The following is a 21,705-nucleotide window of genomic DNA, read 5'->3' on the forward strand; positions in this document are numbered from 1 at the left end:
CGAAGTCTCTCTGGACTCGGGAAACCTGGTTTCGTTTCTAGCTGATGCCTTCGTTTCAATCGACTCTATGTGAACCGCGATATGGCACAAGGACATTATGCTACACTGACCTCGTCTCCGTGTGACCCGAGTCGAGTGGCTCGCAGTACCTACGTAACATATTCATGCTAGAGCGCCGATGGAACTCGTTGGTTCTGTCATATCATTAATAAAACACGTCCGCGAGTGTTTCTTGGTGTTGTGTATGGATGATTCGATCGAATCCTGGTGGGCAACGGGAAATCGTTGTTCGGTAAGTAACGCAATTTGTAGTCGATTCCACGAAGGGGAATCGAATTGAATTTTATGACTTCCATAAAGTTGTATTCGTTGGAAGAGAAGTCAGGACAGTAGCTGGTGTTTGTTTGCATTGAATTCGAGCTTTGGTTCTGTTCTCTTACTGTCTTTGTTGCTGTTAGAATTACATTGGGTAATTAGTACTTTTTAGAGAATTGATGATTGAGTTGCTTCTGGTCAGAAATTTTATTGGAAGTGTAATAATTCTTCTTGTAATTTGAAGTTCATTTAATCAGTCAATTTTACTCCAGGCTTTATTTGCAATGAATTAATATATAAAAGGTATTTTTGATATGTAATATTTAATTAAGAAATATTATAAATTTAAGATTGTAACAGTTTTTGTGGAAAATTTAATTTACTTTATAATTTAAAGTCTTTATTTGAAACAGTATAATTTTGGTAATTGGCAGATAGTGAATATAGTAAATGTAAATTGTCCTGATTAAATTGATTTAAAAGTACTCTGTTAATGGATGGTATTCTGCTTCAGAAGATATTACGCGTGTTCTTTTTATGGAGCATTTAATTACAACGTAGCAGTTTTTGTGGCCATGTTTTATTTTCGTTTCTAATTCTCGAAGAATGCAGCTTTCGCGTGAACCCTTTCATTAACTCATCCGCTCGAAAAACAATGCGAAAGCCAATTAAACTCGTTTAAGCTGTAGACGTGTATTATATAAGAGTCGACGAAGGGTGGCTGCTGTCATTGTATCTCATGAATAGTCTGCCACTACGACGAGCCATTTTTGCGTCGCGTGTCATTGTCTCGAATAAATGCAACGCGTCTGAAGCGTTGAAAGAATGCAATGAATATCTGTTTTAACGTATTTAAAAAAATCTGCACATATTCAAGAATGATACTCATTTTTAATTCTGTGTTTTTAGGAATCATCAGCAAGGTGTATCCTAAAGAGATGATGAATAATGGAGATACGATCGAGCGATGAAGATATTGAACATGAGGCATTCTTTATGGAAAGTCACAGTCTGGAGTAAGTCTATTACAAATCCATTTATTAAACTTTGATTTTCTTTTTGCGATACGTTAGACCTGAATGGAAGGAATGCAAGGCAAGTTTTCGATAAGATAATGAAATATTTCTGAGTTGTATATAAAGATTTATAGATAGGGAGTAGATTACACCGATCAACAATATCGATAAAGGTATCAAAGAAAAAGTAAATTCTAACTAGTTTCGTAATCGTGACATCATAATATTTGCCATACTATTTTTCAGACTTCAGCTATTGTTTCTCCTAAGCTCCGATATATACCTTTTTAAATCTTCGTTTAGATATCCATACTATTGAATTTTGTAAGTAAACCCTATTTTCGATATTTTAAATTTGTTACACTTCTTAGTTACTAAGCATACCAAATTAGGTTTTCTTCTTTATAATCAGTAACCACACCTGTAGGAACAAAAATTACTTAAATTTGTCCCTCGGTAGTCATCCTCTTAATAAGATTGTCCCTCTCTTAATCCTTTTCACTACCCTTTAATTATAAAAAATTCTACATTGAAGTAGTATTTAATTTTAATTAAGTACTATATACGTACTCCATCTGCTACAAAATTAGATACAAATTTTAGAGATTCCTTGCATTTTTCCACGTGAAAACGCTTGAAATATAATTATGGTCGCGTGATTAGTGTATCTTATAATCACAAGCAGTGATACGAAAGATTCCTGATGAATCAGACTCGTCACTATTAGCGCAAAGGGTTAAACCAACAGTCGCGCGTAAATTCTACAGAAAGATCCCGAATGGCAATTTACATAACATATCACAGTCATCCGATCTCGAGTCTCGAAAAGCCCCTCAAAACTTTCGAGCGGTGCTTAATGTAACAAAGCGTGCTTCAGAATACCTGAAGATACCTGGCAGTCAGGCCATGTTTACACAAGTAGCCACTCGTCGATCACCTGACATTCCTCGAGCGGTTCTGCTGACGCGTTACACCGGTACACCGTTCGCATACCTATTTATATTGTGCAACTTTCACTGATAACGAGAGCAACATTCCGAGAAGCGGCGTCTTCTGAATATTTAGAGAGTAGACACGGTTTCAAGCGGATTCAGTCGCGTATCTATCCGGTCGCAGGCGAGGATCGTCCTGTGGACGAGTCAGTGTCGCGTCAGCTTCCTGTTCGTTTTTCTTCCCAGCGTGTGCCAACCTTGCCGCTGACATGCACAATTTTAACGACTCCTTTTGACACGAGCCTCGTCGCTCGCGCCGCGAATAATTAAACGAACCGCGGTAACGACAGTGGTCTGTTCCTCGGCTAAAATACGCGCGGCTGTTGCGGCGAGGGAAGAAGCTGAATCGTAATAGGATATTGTCTTCCCCGTGTGTAGTAAGTTATTTTTCTCTTCTTTACCTTTCTTTCAGGCTCATTGTGCGATACACCAGACGCAGCTGCAGGGGAATAATTTTTAGCACGATGTTTGAACGTCCTTGCTTGGAAATGCGACGGGAAGTTGTTACTCTCTGACATTATAAACCGAGTTTTCTGAATTGCCGTGTGCAATTTGGAACGTAGAAGAAACGGAAGTTGGTTAGTACCCTGTTGGATAATAGACACAGTTTTTTCCCGTTTTTCCGCGATCGTTAAACCGACTCGATAATAACGTGAAATTATTTCTTAGATAAGTCTCGTTTATGGCAGACGATAAAATTTGTCTTACTTCTTTTCTCTCTTTTGACGGAATATTTATTTATAGCTGCAAACTCGCTAGTGTATCGAACTTATGTGTACTTTTTACGTCATCGGTAGTCACGTTATTATACGTTGGATAATTTTTCTGGCTTCTCGCCGAAATGGGTAATCGCTAGATTAGAAACGTAACGATTATAGAAAGTATAGGTAACAGGTAGTCGTGATTACGTGCATCCTGTTCGTATCGTTAAACCATCGATAACGCTCTCTGAGATAAACAAAAACATGGGCAATAAGAATATTCCTACTCCAAGGCTTAATACCAAGCAAGAAATCTTATGTTACGTCCACTGTTTTATAAAAAAATCTTCTAAATACCTAATTTGAATAATTAGCCAATTAATAATTTGCATTCGTTTATATCTTAACCAAGATGATGTCATAAGCTTAATGTCGTGCACTAATGCTTCGAACCACAGTTTAATTTAATTTTCCTTCCAGGATCTAATTTATCGCAACATCACGTTACGACTCTCGCCATCATCGTGCAGGATACACATTTGAAACGGACTGCACTTCGCCTTTCAGTCTGCACACAGCGAGTCTATTAGAGCAAAGTGCAATGCTCCAGCACGTACGCGTTAACCCGGTTTCGGTGTCATCAGTGTCATCGACGTGACAACTAGGCCGCCATGAGCCCGAGTACCGTTCGTTATCATCACTCTTCCTAAATATCCATGCTCCAGGAACATGGAGTTACTCGAGGTCGTTTTTCCTCTATTTCTCCTCGCACAGACGCGAGCATCGTTGTTGGAAAACGCGCGAGAGATGTAATCGTTGACTCGACCGGATGCAGAGTATTTCCAGTCCCGAGATGGACGAATTGAAAGAAATATCGAGAGACAAAAGGTCAGAGTTAATTCTGGACGGAGCTAATTCCACGAGGAGCATCGATGCCGACTCATCTATTAATCTCATGGCAGAACATTGGGAGTTGTAAACCTGGTGTCCCGAAGCGAAAGTCGCAAGTTTCGATGCCGAAGATTTATATCAAGCAGAATTCTCACCTCTGTGATCTCGCATTCATCTTGCTTCCTAATAGATTTATTCGTAGATCAGGCGTATCAATCACTGTAGCGCGATGGTTATCTTTCTCACTTCCTCGACTCATTGTCTCCATCTTTCTAATTCGGTCCCATATTTAGTTTCCGATCCCCTCTGTGGACTTTTCTCTCGTTAATATATTGTCCATTGTAATCGAGGCGAGAAAGGAAACCATGAAGAAGCCGCGACGTGTCGAATATATAATAGGATTTACTTCTTTGAAGACACGAAGTATGCAGTTGTACGTTATTCTGTCCGTCTAGGTAACGTCAATACGCGATTGGAACATTTTATCTCGTGTCTGAATGAACGTCTAGTTCATTTAATGCAATTGTACACGTGTATTTAACATTCGTACGATTACGATTCGTTATGGATCGTATCATTCTGTAATTGTTAGCCGTTTTAAGTGAATGTTCGTTTCGATCTCATTCAGCCCGCCCAGTTGGTCATTGCTCGATTACCTCAATGAAGCAAAACCGCCGGAACGAAGCGGCCTACGCTCTGGTGCTCGATCGATTGTCACGCTACTTTCGCGGACGACGACGTTTCCCAAGGATGAAATTCGTTCGCATCGTCGAAGATCTTGGGTTCCTTGAACCGACGATGATCGTTCTCGAAGACGAGACGATATTTGTCCCTCCTTTGTGGCATTGTTACTCGTAGGAGAGAATACTGCGATCGATTTTGCGGAAGTTCTTCATCTCCATAGCTTCTATGCGTTTATTGGTGAAATTGATATCCTAATAAATGTCGGTTTAATTATCTAGTAGAAAACAACGATAGAGAGCGATGAATGTAGACAATAAGGTAAAACGTTACACGGATTTCAATTATTGTACTCTTCTCCAAAATTTCTAATATTAGAAACTTTTCTCACACACTATCCACATCTGAAGAAAATATAATTTGTAATGCGTATTCTTCAAGCTATTTATCAATTACTATAATCATGGAATTTTCACAAGTATCTCGAATGAAGTGAGGCGAACGAGAATCTCTAACACTTTGTCTGATAGATTCAAACTTCTCAGGATACAAATGCGCCACTGCTTTGAAGGTTCTTCAATGAATATCGTTACCTTTAACGAGCATCGAATAAGCTAAGCTATAACGCAATAAGAAGCATATTCCCAGGAGAAGGAGCACCTCGTTATGCAACGTAACGATTTATATTTACTTACCAGCTCACGATTCTTTGCCCTTTACGCAACCCAAGAATCGACTTACAACAGACAATTCGACGTCAGGAATAAAAATCAGGAATAAAAAACTCGCACATCTCTGAAATAAGATATTCATTCAAAAACCAAGCCCCGACGAGGAAAAAGAATCCATCTCCTTCCTCTGTCAAACCTCGAAACGATCGGTTCTTCTACTTTAGCGCTCATCCATATCACCAATGTCTACCTACCAGCGAACGTCCATTCCCTCGAACTTGCGATAAACACGCAGCACCTAAACCAGCTAAACGGACGAGTAACGTATCATTTCAATAAATTTCCATCGAAAGCCTATCAATCTAACCGTATCTCGGGCAATAAACGCGCATACACGGAGCATACATTAGCGGTATCGAGCATACGTCACACGAGACAGGAATGAGGAAGTTCGAGTGGAAGCCAGGGTCTGTTACGAGGCTGCTGAAAACGCGGAACAGCTTTTTACGGGCCCAATTTAGTCGTGAGAACCCGTGGCAACGACCAAAATTATCGAACGATAGACGCCGTTTTCATGGAAAATTGCGATCGGCAATGGACGAGGATCGAGCGATTAGGAACGATCCGCAAGGCTCCAAACCGGTTCCAGGCCTTCGTGTTAGGCTCCGAGGGAAAAGCCAAGTCGTGCAGGGACTCGTGATCGATTATCCCAAACACGGGCCGCCTTTTCATGGTACTTTTTCGCGAAAGTGAAATTTATCCGCGAGCTACGACAGGTTCTCGTCCATCTTCGACGGGTGACGCGTCGATTTCACACCCGTGGAAACACGTCCCGAAGAGTCATGGGACGTGGTTCGCGCCGGTTGAAGGAATTATAAGGCAAACTCGGTGATTATGATATCGAAACGTCTCGGATCGCGACGTTTTCCTCGAACGATGGAAACCGGCAGCTGTTTTTCGCGCGTTCGAATTACCTGCTGGTTGCACAACGGGTATCTAGTGTTGCCGATCTTCTGGTTTTCTTTGGACTCGTCGATCTGAAATTAGTATCGGGATCGAGTTATGTGTTCTTGAAATAACTCGTTCTTCCTCTTTCCTTTTCTACTTATGCTATAAACGTAAGCGGTTTCTTTTCCCTTCGCATCTTGATCGTTGGATACCTCGGGATATTGATAATCGAGAGAAATGTAACTAAATTTTTCGACCATGTGCTCATTACCGGTATTAGGTACTAATTAGGCGTTGAAAGTTTGCTGTGGTAGTGGAAGTATCTAAAGTAGGTTGCAATTATCATTTATCAATGAAAGTTACAGTTACTGTTTCCGAAATGACTGGCCGGAAACTGGCCTCTATATCATCGTTATTACCTCTCTTATCGCAATTGCCCGTGTTATATGAATAAACGTGGCAGTCCATAAACTGTGAATCTTTAATTAATAATATTTATATCGTTTGAAATTTACAAACTTTAATTTTCCTCAATCACTCTTCGGGTTGTAGTGTTCGGGATATAATCGTGTCTTAGAACGAGATCAATGACGTTTGAGAAATGCTCAAACGTTTGCTAATTTATACACGAGGAGGTAACATACGTTTATAACTAATAAGCGAGGAATACACGCGCAGCGAAGGATACGTGAAACTATAATAATGTATCTATCGTGACGTGATTTACACGCGCTGGCTGTCAGAAAGGAAATTATACTGTTTCTAATTTATCGATTAAGTATTTACACATACGCTGTGTTGGAATTTTAACGGAAATCCGGAATAATTCTATTTGCATAATAAGTATCGGATAAAGCAGGAATATTAGAAAATAATTGGACGATTAGAACAAACATGTTAGAATTAGAGGAAAAGAGTCAAAAAATTAAGAGAAATATAAAGTGTAATTAATTAAAGTGGATCTTTCAAACTATTAACTTTCTACGCAACTTGTGGAGACCAAAATGATTATACTCGAACATCTAGTATCTTTTTGAAGAATTTAATTCGAGATTGAATCGGTTCTAATCTTTCTAATTGCTCGAGATCCTACTCGAGATCTATTTTTTCGTAATTAAATTTCAAAATAAACATATAATTCTCAAGATACGGACACTTTTAATTAGAGAAAATTTCGCTCGCACCGTTCAAGTGATGAACGCATCACTGAGACGTATCTGCAATTTAACTTTTATTCTTTGTAACACGTGTAAAGGTATTTACACTGGTTTCAAATCCTCCATACATATTTATACACGCCTCGAGAGAACCTGTAGATATCAAAACGTGAATAATATTCGTGAAACCATGCTCTTCTAAAATTCGTTCTAAATAAATCCAAATTGACGGAGTCCATCATCTTGTTCGTTAGTCAATTAGTTACAATCCATAAACAGTATCATAAAATCGAACGGTAAATTCGATCACGATGATTAGAATTACAAGATAAACGCGAAATGTCGTTAACTACATTTCCACATTTCTATATTTCTTATTCCAAATCACATAAAGACGAACTACATTCATCGTACGATTAATATCATATCTAACACGTTTTACAATGAGTATTAAAATTCGTAAAAATTCGTAAAAACAGATTTTACTGCAAAGTAATAAACATACAGTATAATCGCGAAATTAACATACAATCGCAAAGGAGGTGATTCCTCGCATAAAACTGAGCCGAAAATGTAAAACAAATTCGAGTTTGAAAATTCGAACGAAGTACAGGTTCCATTCGAGGAGCAAAAATTTTCTGTAACATCAATGTCGACATCTTCCACGTTCCTAAATTACTAAAATAAATTAGGCACTGAAATTTGCGACTTACCTTACCACAAATTGATAATGGCAAGAATGGTCTACAGCGCCTGGGGGGTCACCAGTGACCCCCATCACGAGAAATACATTAAACGCGATTATATAACCCACCTTATCTGCTGTAAATAATATTTCAACATAATATGCATCGCATAATAAAAAATTCATGTTGGCGGCATGGGCAAACCACGTAAAATGCAGTCAACATGTTAAAATCATACCTGACTGTGTCTATATGCACGCGCATCCACACCTACGAATTTCCAAACTTGATTTTCTCGAGAACAAAATCTCAGTCGAAAAAAATTTATTTTACATTTTCCATTCGGTTTTAAGCTCTCTTGCCAGCTTTCGCGTCGATTTCGCGAGCAGCGTGTTCAATGACCGGTCGAAATTCTTCTTCTTCGAGTGGTCAAATCGCAGTGTGGAGTTCTTTTAAATCAAATTGCAGTGGCGTTCTTTCTAATCAAATTGCAGCGGAGTTGAGTCACGCACGTAGCAATCACTCAATGCACCGTGGATGCACCGCGAAGCTTTATGCATTCGTGAGTCGTCGCCCACGCGCTTCATCATAGTAACCTCGACTTCCGATTCGCGTTGGACGCACGGCGCCGCTATTGACACCAATTTTGCTATCGACGGCGAATCAGGTCATTGTCTTGATCGGCGTGGAATATCAATGTGGCCGTTGCATGCGGTTTATCCACTCGCGGCCGCCGAGAAACCCGGCGCAGCCCGGATGACCAAGCTGGAATCGCGCGGAACGTCCGCAAGGAAATTGAATTAAGCTCGGTCACACCTGCGTCACGTAAGGTCGATCGCTTCCCCGCGTCCAAAGCTGCCGTTTCACTCTGTCGGGTCAAGTTTCCAAGGTCGCGAGAAAGTGCGACCATTACGACCTATCGATTGCACCTCGCGAACGTTCTTACTCGCAGAGAGAGATCGGCGATCGTGCTGCTGTCGTGAAAAAGGGACGATCCTCTTGTCGTGTTGAGCTTGGTATTGTGAGGTCGGATGAAGTCTTTAGAAGAATTGCTTGCAGTTGTTTTTCTTTTTATTTATACGCATATAATCATCACTGTTACTCGAGAGACACTGCAAATCATAAAGTGTATCATTTGGTCGTGTGCTATATATCGGAGTATCTAAATTAGTATAGAAATAGTATTTTCCGAATGACGATGGACTTTCACGGAAGGAATTTGTCGCTTCCACTTTCGACCAGGATATTATAATTCCACTACCGGTTTCACGGCCACATCTCTTTCTCTTTCAATTTTTGTTCTTTATACAGATGTGCAATCGTAACATTCACATATGGGTGACCTCCTTCTTTTATATGACATATGAAAATACCTAAAAGAATACATGTGTCGATAATTACGAAAAAATAGAAAATCCAAGGGAAAGGATTTTATCGCCTCTTTTGCAATATATTTATCTATTAATGAAATAAAACCATTTTTGGGAAAATAGCAAGGAGTTGAATCGTTAGGGTTCGTAACTTTGTCGTAATTTATTTTTCAATTTCTAATATATTTGGAACGTGACACAAAACATAAGTCTCTTAGGTCACTTTCATAATTGCCAGTATATACTTTGATAAATATATCATTTATAAGGAAGAATATCGCACGTCAGATTTCTAAAGAAATTTAGTTCGTTCCTTAATCGAATTGCAAACTACACAATCTACATATCTATAAGAAAATAAATAAATAAAAATAAATTTTATATGTTAAAAAAGTTATGCAATTGTACCGAATGCTAATAAGCAGAATCAACGTCGAGAAATTTAAACGATAACATCTCGAAAGTGAAAATATACGACACGTGGCGTGTTTGCTTATATATATAATCACGGATATATGCGCGATAAGGTTCAAAAACTGGGGCACATTTGTGAAAATGTTTCTCTTTGGAATTTCCCTTCTCGTTAATACGAGCATGCACGGATTCGCAGAGACGTGATTTTCCAGTTGGCACTCGTGCCAGTATCTCGAGACGAAAGGAAAAAAGCGAAGCAACACGTTGCCCGGTTTCCCAGCACGCGGTACTTTGCCGCGTGGTTGCGGACGGATTCAAAGCGTTCGTTAGTCCAGCACCCCGCCGCGATTTCCGCTGGCGCTGCCGCATCTTCCCCCACTCGATCCTATCGGCGTAACACGCCCACGCGGCATTCGTGCACCGGCGCTCCTTTGTAATTAACCTTATCGCTGATCGAGTGGTTAATAATTAATAGGACTCCGCTCGAGCCCGTTTATCGCGACCGCGACCACGGATAGCCTCGTCCGCTCGAGTTCTTCTCTTCCAACTTCGTTTCACCGTGAAATTTACCACGTAAAAGAGGGAACCAGTCCCATAAGACGCGGTCGTTTAACGACACTGCACGAGCCTGTTAATTGCGGCTCACCCAGGCATGGGATCACTCGCGATTAATAAATAGCCGCGTCGTTGAACGCAGCTGGGAAGATTTTAACACTAGGTGGGTCCTTTTCGACTCAATTATACATTTCGTATCGCGTAAAGATTATTGACTTCTGTCCGAAAACAGTATATTCTTTTAATATAATTTAAGGTTATTTAAAATAAGATTACAATATTCGTACAATATTTGGAAATAAATATTCGATATTATTATAGGTTAGAGGTTCAAATATGTAAATAGCATATTGGACGATGCCAACAAACATCGTTTGTTTTTGTATAACCTCGAAGCCCTGTTGCGCGCGCCTTCTAGCGGAATTTTTTCTGCTGTGAACTGAAAACCAAAACTAGATGTCGCTGTCGTCGATACCAGGTGTGAAACGCGCTTTGTTTTCATCTCGTGTCGGAGGTCGTTGGAAACGATAACGTGCGGCAGTTTCGTTTGAGGTCGGACGTGACTGGATTTTGTTGTGAGATGGAAGGGCGGAAAAAATAGGGAAAGGATTGGCTCGTGAGAGCTTGCTGTTGTTCCACCGTGTTATAAATTGTCTGGAGATTAATGTTACGTGAATGCTAGAAGAAGCGGACGGGAGGAAGAAACGTTGTCGTTGCGCATGCTGCGGTTTTTTATGCTACAATAGAGCGCAATACTTGGAACACGATTATTCAAAGAAGGATTTCTGTCCTCTCCAAGCTTTATCTCTTTCTCCACGCAAGATATGTATGTAAAATTTCCTAATCAATAATCTCTCACGAGATTCTTATATGAAGAAAAATTCTTATCAATAGATGTTTTTATTTTCAGGTAATTCCATTGTAGATGTTCATATTCTTAGTCATGCCTGTTGTAGGTATTGATATTTTTAGGGTTTCCTACTGTAAGTATTCCCATCTTCAGATATCTTTAGATTCCTGATGCTCCTAATTTTAGGCATTTCTAACGTAGATATTCCTATTGTAGGTATTCCTATTTTTAAACGCCGATAATTCTACTTAGGTGTCCCTGCATATCATGTCTATCGTCAACCTGATTTTTCCTGCGACAGAAGGAGAACATTGCTACACGTGTTTGATTAAGCTATTACAAGTTCCTCCATTGCATTAGCATTTTATAAATATTTAACTTTGTAGAACACCTGTGATTCTTTCGTGAGATATCCGTATCGTTTCTAAACGGACGATTTGCATACCAAGCGCTGCAGTTGGCGCGTAAAGGCCTGGAGGAGGAAAAGAACAGGCACGGAGATGCAACGTTCATAAATCGGTCGCGCCGCGTCCAAAGGTAATTGCAGAAACTTGGTTGCGTCGTTCGCGAGAACTTTCAACGATATGTAGCGCTGTTAATCGTTTCTGTCAGGGATACTTTCTCTTGCACTTGAAGGATTTCTCGGGGAAAATAAAGAAGCTTCTTTCTCTTTTTTCCCACCGTGCATTAACGGAGCGCATAAACATTGCACTCAACCTTGTCCAACGTTCCTGCGATCTATATAAAGAAGCAAAAAGCAACGAGATCTACCATCTTCGCATAGCTGTACTCGTTGCCTCGGAATTTATGTTCCGGAGTTATTAGACGCTTGGAAATTCGCATAGCAATTCGTGGCGCCACTCGGTTATCGAATTGGCAAAAAAGAAAATAGCGAAAGAAGTCGAGAGTTTCGATGATTTCAGCTTCGGGTGAGCGAAGCTTCGAGAAGGTGAGAAAATTGATAAAAGTTTCTCCGGCAGGTACACACGAGGCTGCAATCGATTCTGGCACAGTTGTTTCCGCTTGTCCGCTCATTAAGTTCACAAGATCTCGCTGGGAATGGGACCTTAACGAGTAGATTCTCCCGTGGAAGTAAAACCACGACCGCCGTGGGCGATGCGGATTCGTTCAAAATTGTATAGTTATGGTCTCCGTGATAAAATTTTAATAATCAAACACGATGCGGTTTTGCAGTTTGATTATCGGAAGCAAGGTATGCAGAGCAATCTACTCCGAGTGTATCTTCGAGTGCGTTTTATTAACTCTGATGATGAACTCTCCAGGTCTTAAGTTTCCAGATTCCATTATGACGTTCCATTAAGAATTATGTACAATATCTCGCTTCAAGTTTTCCTCGCTTGTAGCATATAAGTCGATCCAGAGCATTAATCCTTGCATTAATTACGGCACAGAATTATGCCTAAACGTATATTTCAGTTTTCCATGCATGTCGAGTGAATTGTTAATGAGATAAACGAAAGCAAGAAACGAACGTTAACGGTGTAAGAACGAATGCGTTACATTGCGAGATATTTACACTTGCTAAACGGACACCAGCTTAATTAACGATTAATTGAGAAAAATATGCGTACCAAGTTTCATCTATAATTCTGTGATTTAACAACTTGGAAAAAGAAACGTTTCGATAATGCAGAGGATTGTTGAGAGAACTTTGGGTTTCAAAATGGAGCCTGTAAACTAGGATTGGACTGTGCAAATTAACTGGATTATTTTAATCAACTTGGTAAAATTAATTGGATGAAGAAATACAAATTCAGCGTGTGAAGGCTGTCGAAAATTTGATAGAAATTTGAAACAAAACCGCATGGAATTTTCCGACGTGCAGAGTAATTTGTAATCGATCTACGACTTCCGTTCGACATGCAATAAATATGAGGAAGAGGAACACGTGCGAAAAAGCATAGAGGAATGCACCGGTGGCCACAGGAGTCCATTGAGATAGCGAGTCAGGTTCCTGGGTGTTCGATTCACTCACGAAAGCCGGTCACGTAGCAGTGCATTCTCCCCTTTTGTTCCGGCAACTTTTCTCGTACACATCAGCTCTTTTCTCTCACGATCTTATCCAACGCTGACCCACCCCCTTCTCCTCTCTTTGGCAACCTTTCTCGTAACCCTTTTCGTCGACCTATGCCGCACGTGCCGCACCTGAAGTGCCTCCAGCCGGATCTTACGTAACCCGATTGCTTGCGTAACTCTGTCATTACGCTTTTATAGTAATTCGCTGCTCCTTGCATTCTTGCATTCTAGGGGCACAGAACCGAGGAAACCACTTGCTACGATCGTATACTTATCGTCCGACCGGTGACACCTAATTGTGTCACGTAACGTGCTTGATTGCTCGTTGCAGCAGCGCTGCCTTTGCTTTGGTCTTCGGATCGCGAAGAAGTAAATGTAGGTGAGGTAAACTCTGGTAATGGTTCGGTGATAAATTGGATCACGAGAAACTTGATTATGCAGGATATTCCAGACACGTGGTAGTTTGCAAGATTTTGCATCTGTAGTTCTAGGAACTCTTTGTATTTTATTTTTACTTTACTCGAGTAGCATTTACATAACTAAATCTTACGAGAGGAAAACCTTTTCTATATTCATACATATTCATCAGTAATCAGGAGAAATATAATTCATTCGTTCAATTCGATAATTCAAGTTCTTCGCTTCGGAATTAGGATTACACGTCGTTTCATATGCATATCTGCGATAGAATAATTCGTATGCGTTCCCAATAGCATATTCAAGCGCCACCCGCCATGAAACATTGAAAACGTCGTTCCACCAGTCCGCCTAATTATCGCCAAGTACTTATCACCGTGTCACGAACAATTAAACAACCGCGAAAAACAAACTTGCGCGTGTCCAATTAAATGCTGAACGCTCGACAGCCAGGTAATTAAGAAACAATTAATTAGCAACATTCCGCCGATTGTCGGCGGAGTCGACTTGTATTTTTATTTCGTATTACCGCCCAGTCATTCGAGGCCAGTCACGTGCCATGAGCTTCCGATTCGCTCTCTTCGTTTCCATTTTATTTACGCTCAGCTTCCGCCTATCTCTCTCCTCTCGGACAGCACGATCGGGTTCGAGAAATCGACTTGCACGTCGATTAACGATTATTGCACGTCGAGTTTCGCGTGGAAGATACGGGCCTCTCGAGACGATTCCTCCAGAGACGCGATACCGGAAGTGCTCACCAGGGCAGCAACGGTAACAGCTACGGTGCAACCTCGCGCGATCTTCCCGGGTTTTCATCGATACCCAGCTCATTTTTCCGACGACCACCGGTGGTGTCTCGTCGAATAGAGTTGCGAGGTCAATCGGGGAAAGTCACAGCTGCGAGCCGGTTGGAGATCCCAGAAAAATCTGCCGAGCTTCGGAGCTCGGCGTGCTCGCGAGTGCTCTCGCTGGTTGACCCACATCTAGCCTCGCTGATAAATTTCAAAGCAACATTAGATGTACCCGGCTGGTTTGCCTCGAGAACCGAGTGATCCTGGCTTGGCTGGGGTGTATCGGATTTTAGTGCACTGGCACGTTAAATGGTTGAACAGAAGATAGACGACGTGGTTTGGCCTATGTATTTCTTGTCCTCTTTTTCTTTTCTTATTTACTCCATCGGATTAAATTCTTTTTACTATTTTTGTATCGGTTCGTTTAATTGGAATGGCAGAATGCGGATATTCTTTGTACATTTTTAGGAAAATTGGATTTTCATGTATACGTGTGTTTCTGTACTTGGACATTGTTAGTGTTATTTTCTAATTGATGTTACAAATGAACGATGATAATTTGGAAAAGATGCGAGTCTCGAAGGTTAATCTTATTTGTCTTCGTCGAGATATAATTGGATTTTCTATCAATCTTAGAGACAACAAATTACGAGTCGATGAAAATCAAATAGATCGTTTCTTATGTCAACTGCTGGTGTCAGCTAACGGGCAATTGGAAGAAATAATAGGTTACCATTTAAAGAACTGTGGATCTCCTTGGGAACGTAGAAAACAGACACCCAATCGAGTCGCCAGGTCGATTGCATTGAATTACCAACGAGTAATACAACAGCGAAGCTTTTCATCGTTCGGTAATCATCGTAATTGAATTCTTAATCAGACTATTCATCTACCACATTCTAAAGCCGCACATTCACTGAACGAAAGTTTACGAATCTTTTCCAATTTCTTGTACGATGTTATCATTAATGATATTAACATGGAATATATTCGAAAAATATTTCTATATATTTCTTCAAAAATGCTTAAAATAAATACTAATAAATCCAATACCTGATACAGATGCATAATCGCGTCGACGAGCATTTACAAGCATTCCTCGCGTGTAAACGCGGCCTAAGGCCGACCAGTTGGCGTTATGATCCTGGGAGAGCATTGGAACTTAGCTCAGGATCTAATCTTCGCGCGGATCGACGAGTTACGCGACCTTTTCAGAGGGATTCCAAAGGATCCAACGCTAGCTCGAGGAAGACCTTTTCTCAATCGCGTTTTCTCAGGTCTAACGAGCATCCGTTTGCACGTCGGCCATTGCGTCATCGGTATTAAGGCGGGCGTTAATGTCGTAACGACGTTACAGATAGAATTAGAATCCATTCTATGGTAACTCGAGCTGTTTTATCTCGATGGCTGGCCGCGTTGCTCAAAGTATTCGCAGGCGTTGGGGGACAATAACTCGTATTCCAGACGCTACACGTGACGCAATTATGATTCGAAAAATAACGAAACATGATCGCGTTGGTGTACGTGTCTGCTAAACACTTTGGCGCCCTCGAGCGGATTAAGCGTGCCGTGATCTCGTGGTCACCTCCGATTAGATCGAACACTTTAATTCGTTGCATACTAATTTGTGGCTGGTATGCAGTTAGCTGGGATTTGGTCCTTGATAGAATTAGGTGTTTCGTTCGAGCACTGAACCTAGTTGAATGGTACTGCTCGGTGAAATAACCTGTAGGGAGAAAAATGAAAGAGGAACTTCAAAGAAAATGGAATGAAAGAAGATAATAGATATGGAATGAAAAATTTATAATATCAAGAGAAACGTCGGGAATTCAAGTGGACAGAGTGCTAAAATTGAATGCGGAATTTTTAATAAAGAAAATTTTAAAATGGTATGAATAAAATATTCGATCCTATTGATTTAATCGTTTTGTTCGATTAAATGACTTGGAATTTAATTGATATATATATATTCTACGTTATTATTGTTATTATTATTGTTAATAATAATAATATGCATTCAATATTCCCCGTAGCAGATTAAAATTAACGAGCAGTCATGGTTGGTACGAAGGATAAATAATTTATTTTAAATGGAACGGCAGATTCTGTGAATTTCCAAAGGAGTCAGCTAAATTCGCGAGGATTGCAATTGCAGGCCTGCTAATTGCAGGTTACGAGGTAGAATATTACGTAAAGAGATAAGCTTTGACGGATGAGCAACTGCGTCATTGAATTTAAATGCTCTGCGAACAATTTTTACCCTTGAAATCCAGGCTTCGACTTAATTTCCATTGCATGAAAACACTTTAGAAAAGCATGGTTATTCAACGAAACGGCATGATTCGTTAAGAAGAGGGTCGATAAAGCGAGGTTTACAGGCTTGACCTAAAGAGGATTACGTTTCTCATGGCAGATGGTCGTTTTAACGTCATTACCGGGCAAACGAACGGTTACCCTAATCCTCAATTGTTATCCTAGACCCGTGTGGAAGTTTACTCGTTACTGGATTCCATCTATTCCTGAAAACGAATCGACGGGGAACAATTGGGTTCCATATTGCGAACAGCTGCGCTGTAGATCCTATGGATTACTTTTAAGACAGCCTACGGGCAAATTGAACTCGGTCACTTTCGATTAACCTTCGGTGCATGGACCATAGAATCTTATTTAATTAGCGTCCGGTGATTGGGATTAACCATAACTGTGACAGACGTTTCATCGATCCAACGAACAGTCGAGATTATGCTCGCGTTGGCAGAACAGGGCAGAGCCTATCGCCAAAGGAAATAATAGCAATAAAATAACCAATAGACAATTTCGAACGTAATGACAGAACTTGAAAATTTCTTTTCCTATTTATTTCTCTCGTAATAATTTACAGAATTCCCATTTCGCGGAGTTTATTAGTACCCCCTGCTTGGTCGGTACTTACATCGCAAAGGGAACTACTTAATCGTCAATTTGCATAGTTTCACTTCATAAAAGGGGAGAATAAGAAATCGATAAGACCATTCGTGTTAATAACTCGTTAGCTGCGATAAAAAGGCAGAAAAACCGGTTGCAGCGCTGCAATGTTTGTAGAACAACCTATATACTTAGTTTCCATGTGCCTCGAAATTTCCTCTAGACACTAACAAGAAGCTAATTAACATTCGGCTGAAATTAATTACGCGCAAGCGTGATTATTCCCCATGAGCATGATATCCGAACAGAGGCACGTCGTTAAACAGTGCGATAAGAGGAGTACAATTCCAACTGTACAAAACAGTTCGGAGTTTGCATCGTGACGCGGCAGGCCGGAAGCTAGGGAATTTCGCGTTGCTACCGCGAAAGCAGCATCGTTCCGGGGCTGATATCGGGGCAAAAAGTTGCCCGTTGCCTCATCGACTCGCGTAATATGGAACGACTAAAAATAGGGAATCGATCGACACGTGGTCGACCACTTATCGTCAACTTCGAAATTAGGATTTCCAAGCAATTACGCTCGGGGTTCCGCGATTTTAATAAAACTCGATCGGCGCTCGTCTAGTTCTCACGTCGGGAAACATCGAGCCGATTAGATCTGACCTACACGAGCGCAGCCGCGCCCTTAACGTTATAAATTTTCGAGCAAACCGAGGAGGAAACGAGGAGGAACGCTTCGAGCGTGGAAGTTGTAGTGGATCAAACGATGGATTGTATGGACATGCAACGTTTCGTGGAATGGCAAAGCATGTGCCGCAAATTAGGTAATTGTTGCAGAAAGGAGCGTAATTTCTAGCTTCCAGCGTAACCATCGTGTGAAAAAGTACACGAAACGCGGTAATCACGCGCACGTAATTACATCGTATATTTCCTGACGATACCCTTTCGGCGTTCAGACGTCGAGGAACCTAATTGCGAAGGGAACGCGAAGCTCGGAAGATTCTTTGGCATAAAGTTGGGAAGAAGCTCGATACAACTTTAGAACAATCATGGAACCTTGATAATCTACATACGTTATAGTTCAAAATGTATATAAATAGCAGCATCGATAGCGATTCGTATATACTTTATTAAAATTATGACGGAGATAGTCCGGTGTTTCAAGTTCCAGAGAGCCCAAAGTCAGTATACAAACTTAGACCTCTAAGTAGATTCGATCCCTAGGCTCAGAAATCCGTACGTAAATTCGCATTCCTGACAATCTCACTAGTTCTTAGACTCTAAATCCTGAGAAGATTCGAAATTTCAGAGAGCCTAAAGTCACTAGGTACACCTAGGTCTCTAAGTAGATTCGACCCCTAGGCTCAGAGATCCTTGGATAGATCCACATCCCTAAATAGAAACATTTGAGAGAATTCCGAGCTCCAAAGAGCTCAAACTCCTGTATACCTTAAACGAGGTTCCACATATAAAACCTTGGAGACCGTGTGACTCGAGGATTGACTCGCTTTCAAGGATCCTAGTTTCTCATTGGATCTAGAATTTTAAGCGACTGCCTATATCTCGATCCTGAGGTCACTAGAATTCATAGACCTTCTTGGTATCGATCCACGTGTACTTCCGTTTGCAAAATTTTACTTCCAATGGGTCACCCAATCGCTTCAAGTTTACTGTCGGCTGTTGCCTGCTGCTGGTGACACGGGATGAAAAATGAGCGCCTGGTAGTAAATCAATTTCTCGGTAATAATCAATCCACGTAAGGTGTAATCTAGTGGTAGCTGCTAACTGCATAGTTTATGGCTAAATCAGCGTACCACGTTCCGTGCTACGTATAATATTCCCTCGTCTCGACGGAGCACGGAAACGTCGGTGTGCAAGTGGAAATTAATCGAGGTGCGGGAAAGAAATTATAAATATATGTTGGCGTCTCCAACGCCATTAATAGCAGGTGAGCGTAAAACAGATTTGTAGTCGTTCGTAGGCTAACGAGATTTTCACATCGTGCACTCCGATAATCGAGGATATCGTATGATTTACAGATCACGCCGATAGATGCCGCGCGACGTGAATCGAATAAATTCGAAATCGTTGAGTCGTGTATCGTTATCTGAGACCCCTCGCCGGCATCGATCCGTCGAATCCAATTTATTTGCCGGACGAACGCTTCCGCGTGGCAGCGATTCGCGAGATCGATGGATCCTTTTCTTAACCCGGCGAACTTCCCGGCGAGGAAGCTCCGTGACGAACAATTTCACGGCGAAACCTCGAGTGGGGGTCGATGAAACTCGATCAGTGCGACGTAATGTAATTTGTCCCGGTGGCTCTGCACCTTCAGCGAACCTGCGATCTGTTGCTTCTGCAAACCATGGAGGACACGTACGCGCAAGTTTCTCCGTAAAGTAACCGTGTCTGCGGTTTCTCGCGAGAACCAGTCGATGGATTCGCGGTTCCACGACGTGGACAAATGTTTACGCTTTGCTGGACAGTCTGGAAATTGATTTGTCGGGATTTATGTGACGTTGATCGTAAAAGTTTGATGAAATTTTACAGATTTTAGGGATTTTAGTACCGTGTTATTTCACCGTGATGGATTATGCATAAGATAGGAAATTATAGTGTATTATACCGTAAAATGTTATTTTTTGAGACTTCAAAATAACGCAAAGACAGGATCTGTATTTAGCTATTTGTAAAATAGAAAATAGATTAATCTAATGACGAATTTTGTATTGTTAGTTTTCTATTTATTAGATATTATTCATCATTTAATTTCAAAGTAGTTAGCGTTTTGTATTAATAAAATGAACCAGTGTTTTCAATTTTGATTGGGAAAAATAGGGATACGTATATGTCGATTATGGTAGAAATAAATTCCTTCAGAACTATAGCAGGAGACCTAGCTACCTCACGTTTTATGTCATTGGTCTTCCGAGCACGTTCCACGGTAACTCAACCACCTTGTTCGAGGGTTTACCAACAAATCTAAAGAAAACGGTGTTTCGCAAACTTTTTATCACCTTAAATCAAAGAAGATTTTATTTTCTCTTCAACTAGTAATCGAATGACATCGAACGAGAAATCAACAAACCCAAACAAAAGTGACGTCAATTATCTGACAATCGGATTCCAATACATGAAATATTTCTACTAAATTTTACAGCTGACTTGCAAAACTAGAAAAGGACACGAAATGTCTAAAACTAGTAAACTATCGACCTCTCGACCCATCTCGATCCATCAAAATATCAACGCAATAACCTTTCACTGAGCTAATCTTTACGACCAGGTGATGACTTTGGCGAACATCTCGGTCATTCCGAACGGCCTAGGTGCCTTGACCAAGATCTCGGTCCCACAGCCATTCTAGCCAGAACTAATGGTGACCCTGGTGGAAGATCGCAGTACTACACTCGCAAGCAAGAGGAGGCATTGACGAAAGATCTGAGCACCAGCGAGCAAAACGATCCGCGACAGCCTGAATTCCCTAATCCGATTCAAGCCACCATAAATACCTCGTCAGTGCATCCTCCACTTTCATCAACGCGTCAGCAAATACTCGAACTCCGCTTGCAAGTTAACCTGTCACATAGCCGTCCTCGCCGTAAAACGGCTACCTTCATCTCAACGGCCCATCAGCCAGCGTGTCCTTCATAAGTCCCGAGGAAGCTCTCCATCTGGGTGGCCAGATCTTCCCACCACGAGACACTCCTGAGAAGACGGGACAGGGATGGCCCTAAAGGTAGCGAAGTGCACGGCAGCCACGGCGGAAGCGACGATTTTAAGTGCGGCCCGAAAGACATATTTCTGGACGCCGTCTATATTTACACCGCGCAGCTCGCTGCGCACCTATGCGCAGGAGAGGCGCTGAGCGATTTACGCGTCTGGAACTCCCGGCATTCCGCGCCACTTTCTTTGTGTCCGCGTCCCGTGAATTCCCCCTGGACGCGGACGCCACGCGCCGCCATGGAATCCCGCTTATGCCGCGCATCGAACCGTCCTCAGACCATACTTTTCCGATTCCGTTCCTCTTCCAACCTGCGTTGCATCACGCGCGGATCACCCACGCGATTCGATTGCCGGTAACGACCGGACATGGCGCTTTCAGCCTCGGATTCGCGAGGACGAAGGTGACCGGTCAATTTGCCGGCTAATTCGACGGTGTCCATCCGGGGAATTCGAGTGAGGTCATCCTGCGAAAAAATTCCCATTCTCTGGAAATCTAAAATTTCCATCCTGCAGTTTGATTATACGTTCGGGCCTCTGATTTCGTGGTAATCGTTTCGAAGGTCTAGGTTAGACGAAATGATCC

At 41.4% G+C, this 21,705-nt stretch overlaps 1 protein-coding gene across 1 annotated transcript in view; it reads left to right on the top strand.

Annotated features, from left to right (window-relative positions):
- LOC108552285 (uncharacterized) overlaps positions 1-21,705 on the top strand; it is a gene marked incomplete at its 3' end in the record, with an annotated part of 65,717 nt that overhangs the window by 2,069 nt on the left and 41,943 nt on the right. The window contains exon 2 of the mRNA XM_017906748.1: positions 1,225-1,331. Within this exon, the coding sequence (XP_017762237.1) occupies positions 1,264-1,331 (68 nt within the window). The remainder of the gene's footprint in view (positions 1-1,224; positions 1,332-21,705) is intronic.

The sequence above is a fragment of the Eufriesea mexicana genome, unplaced genomic scaffold (genome assembly GCF_001483705.2).
Source record: "Eufriesea mexicana isolate 0111107269 unplaced genomic scaffold, ASM148370v2 scaffold6108, whole genome shotgun sequence".
NCBI classification, from domain to species: Eukaryota; Metazoa; Arthropoda; class Insecta; order Hymenoptera; family Apidae; genus Eufriesea; species Eufriesea mexicana.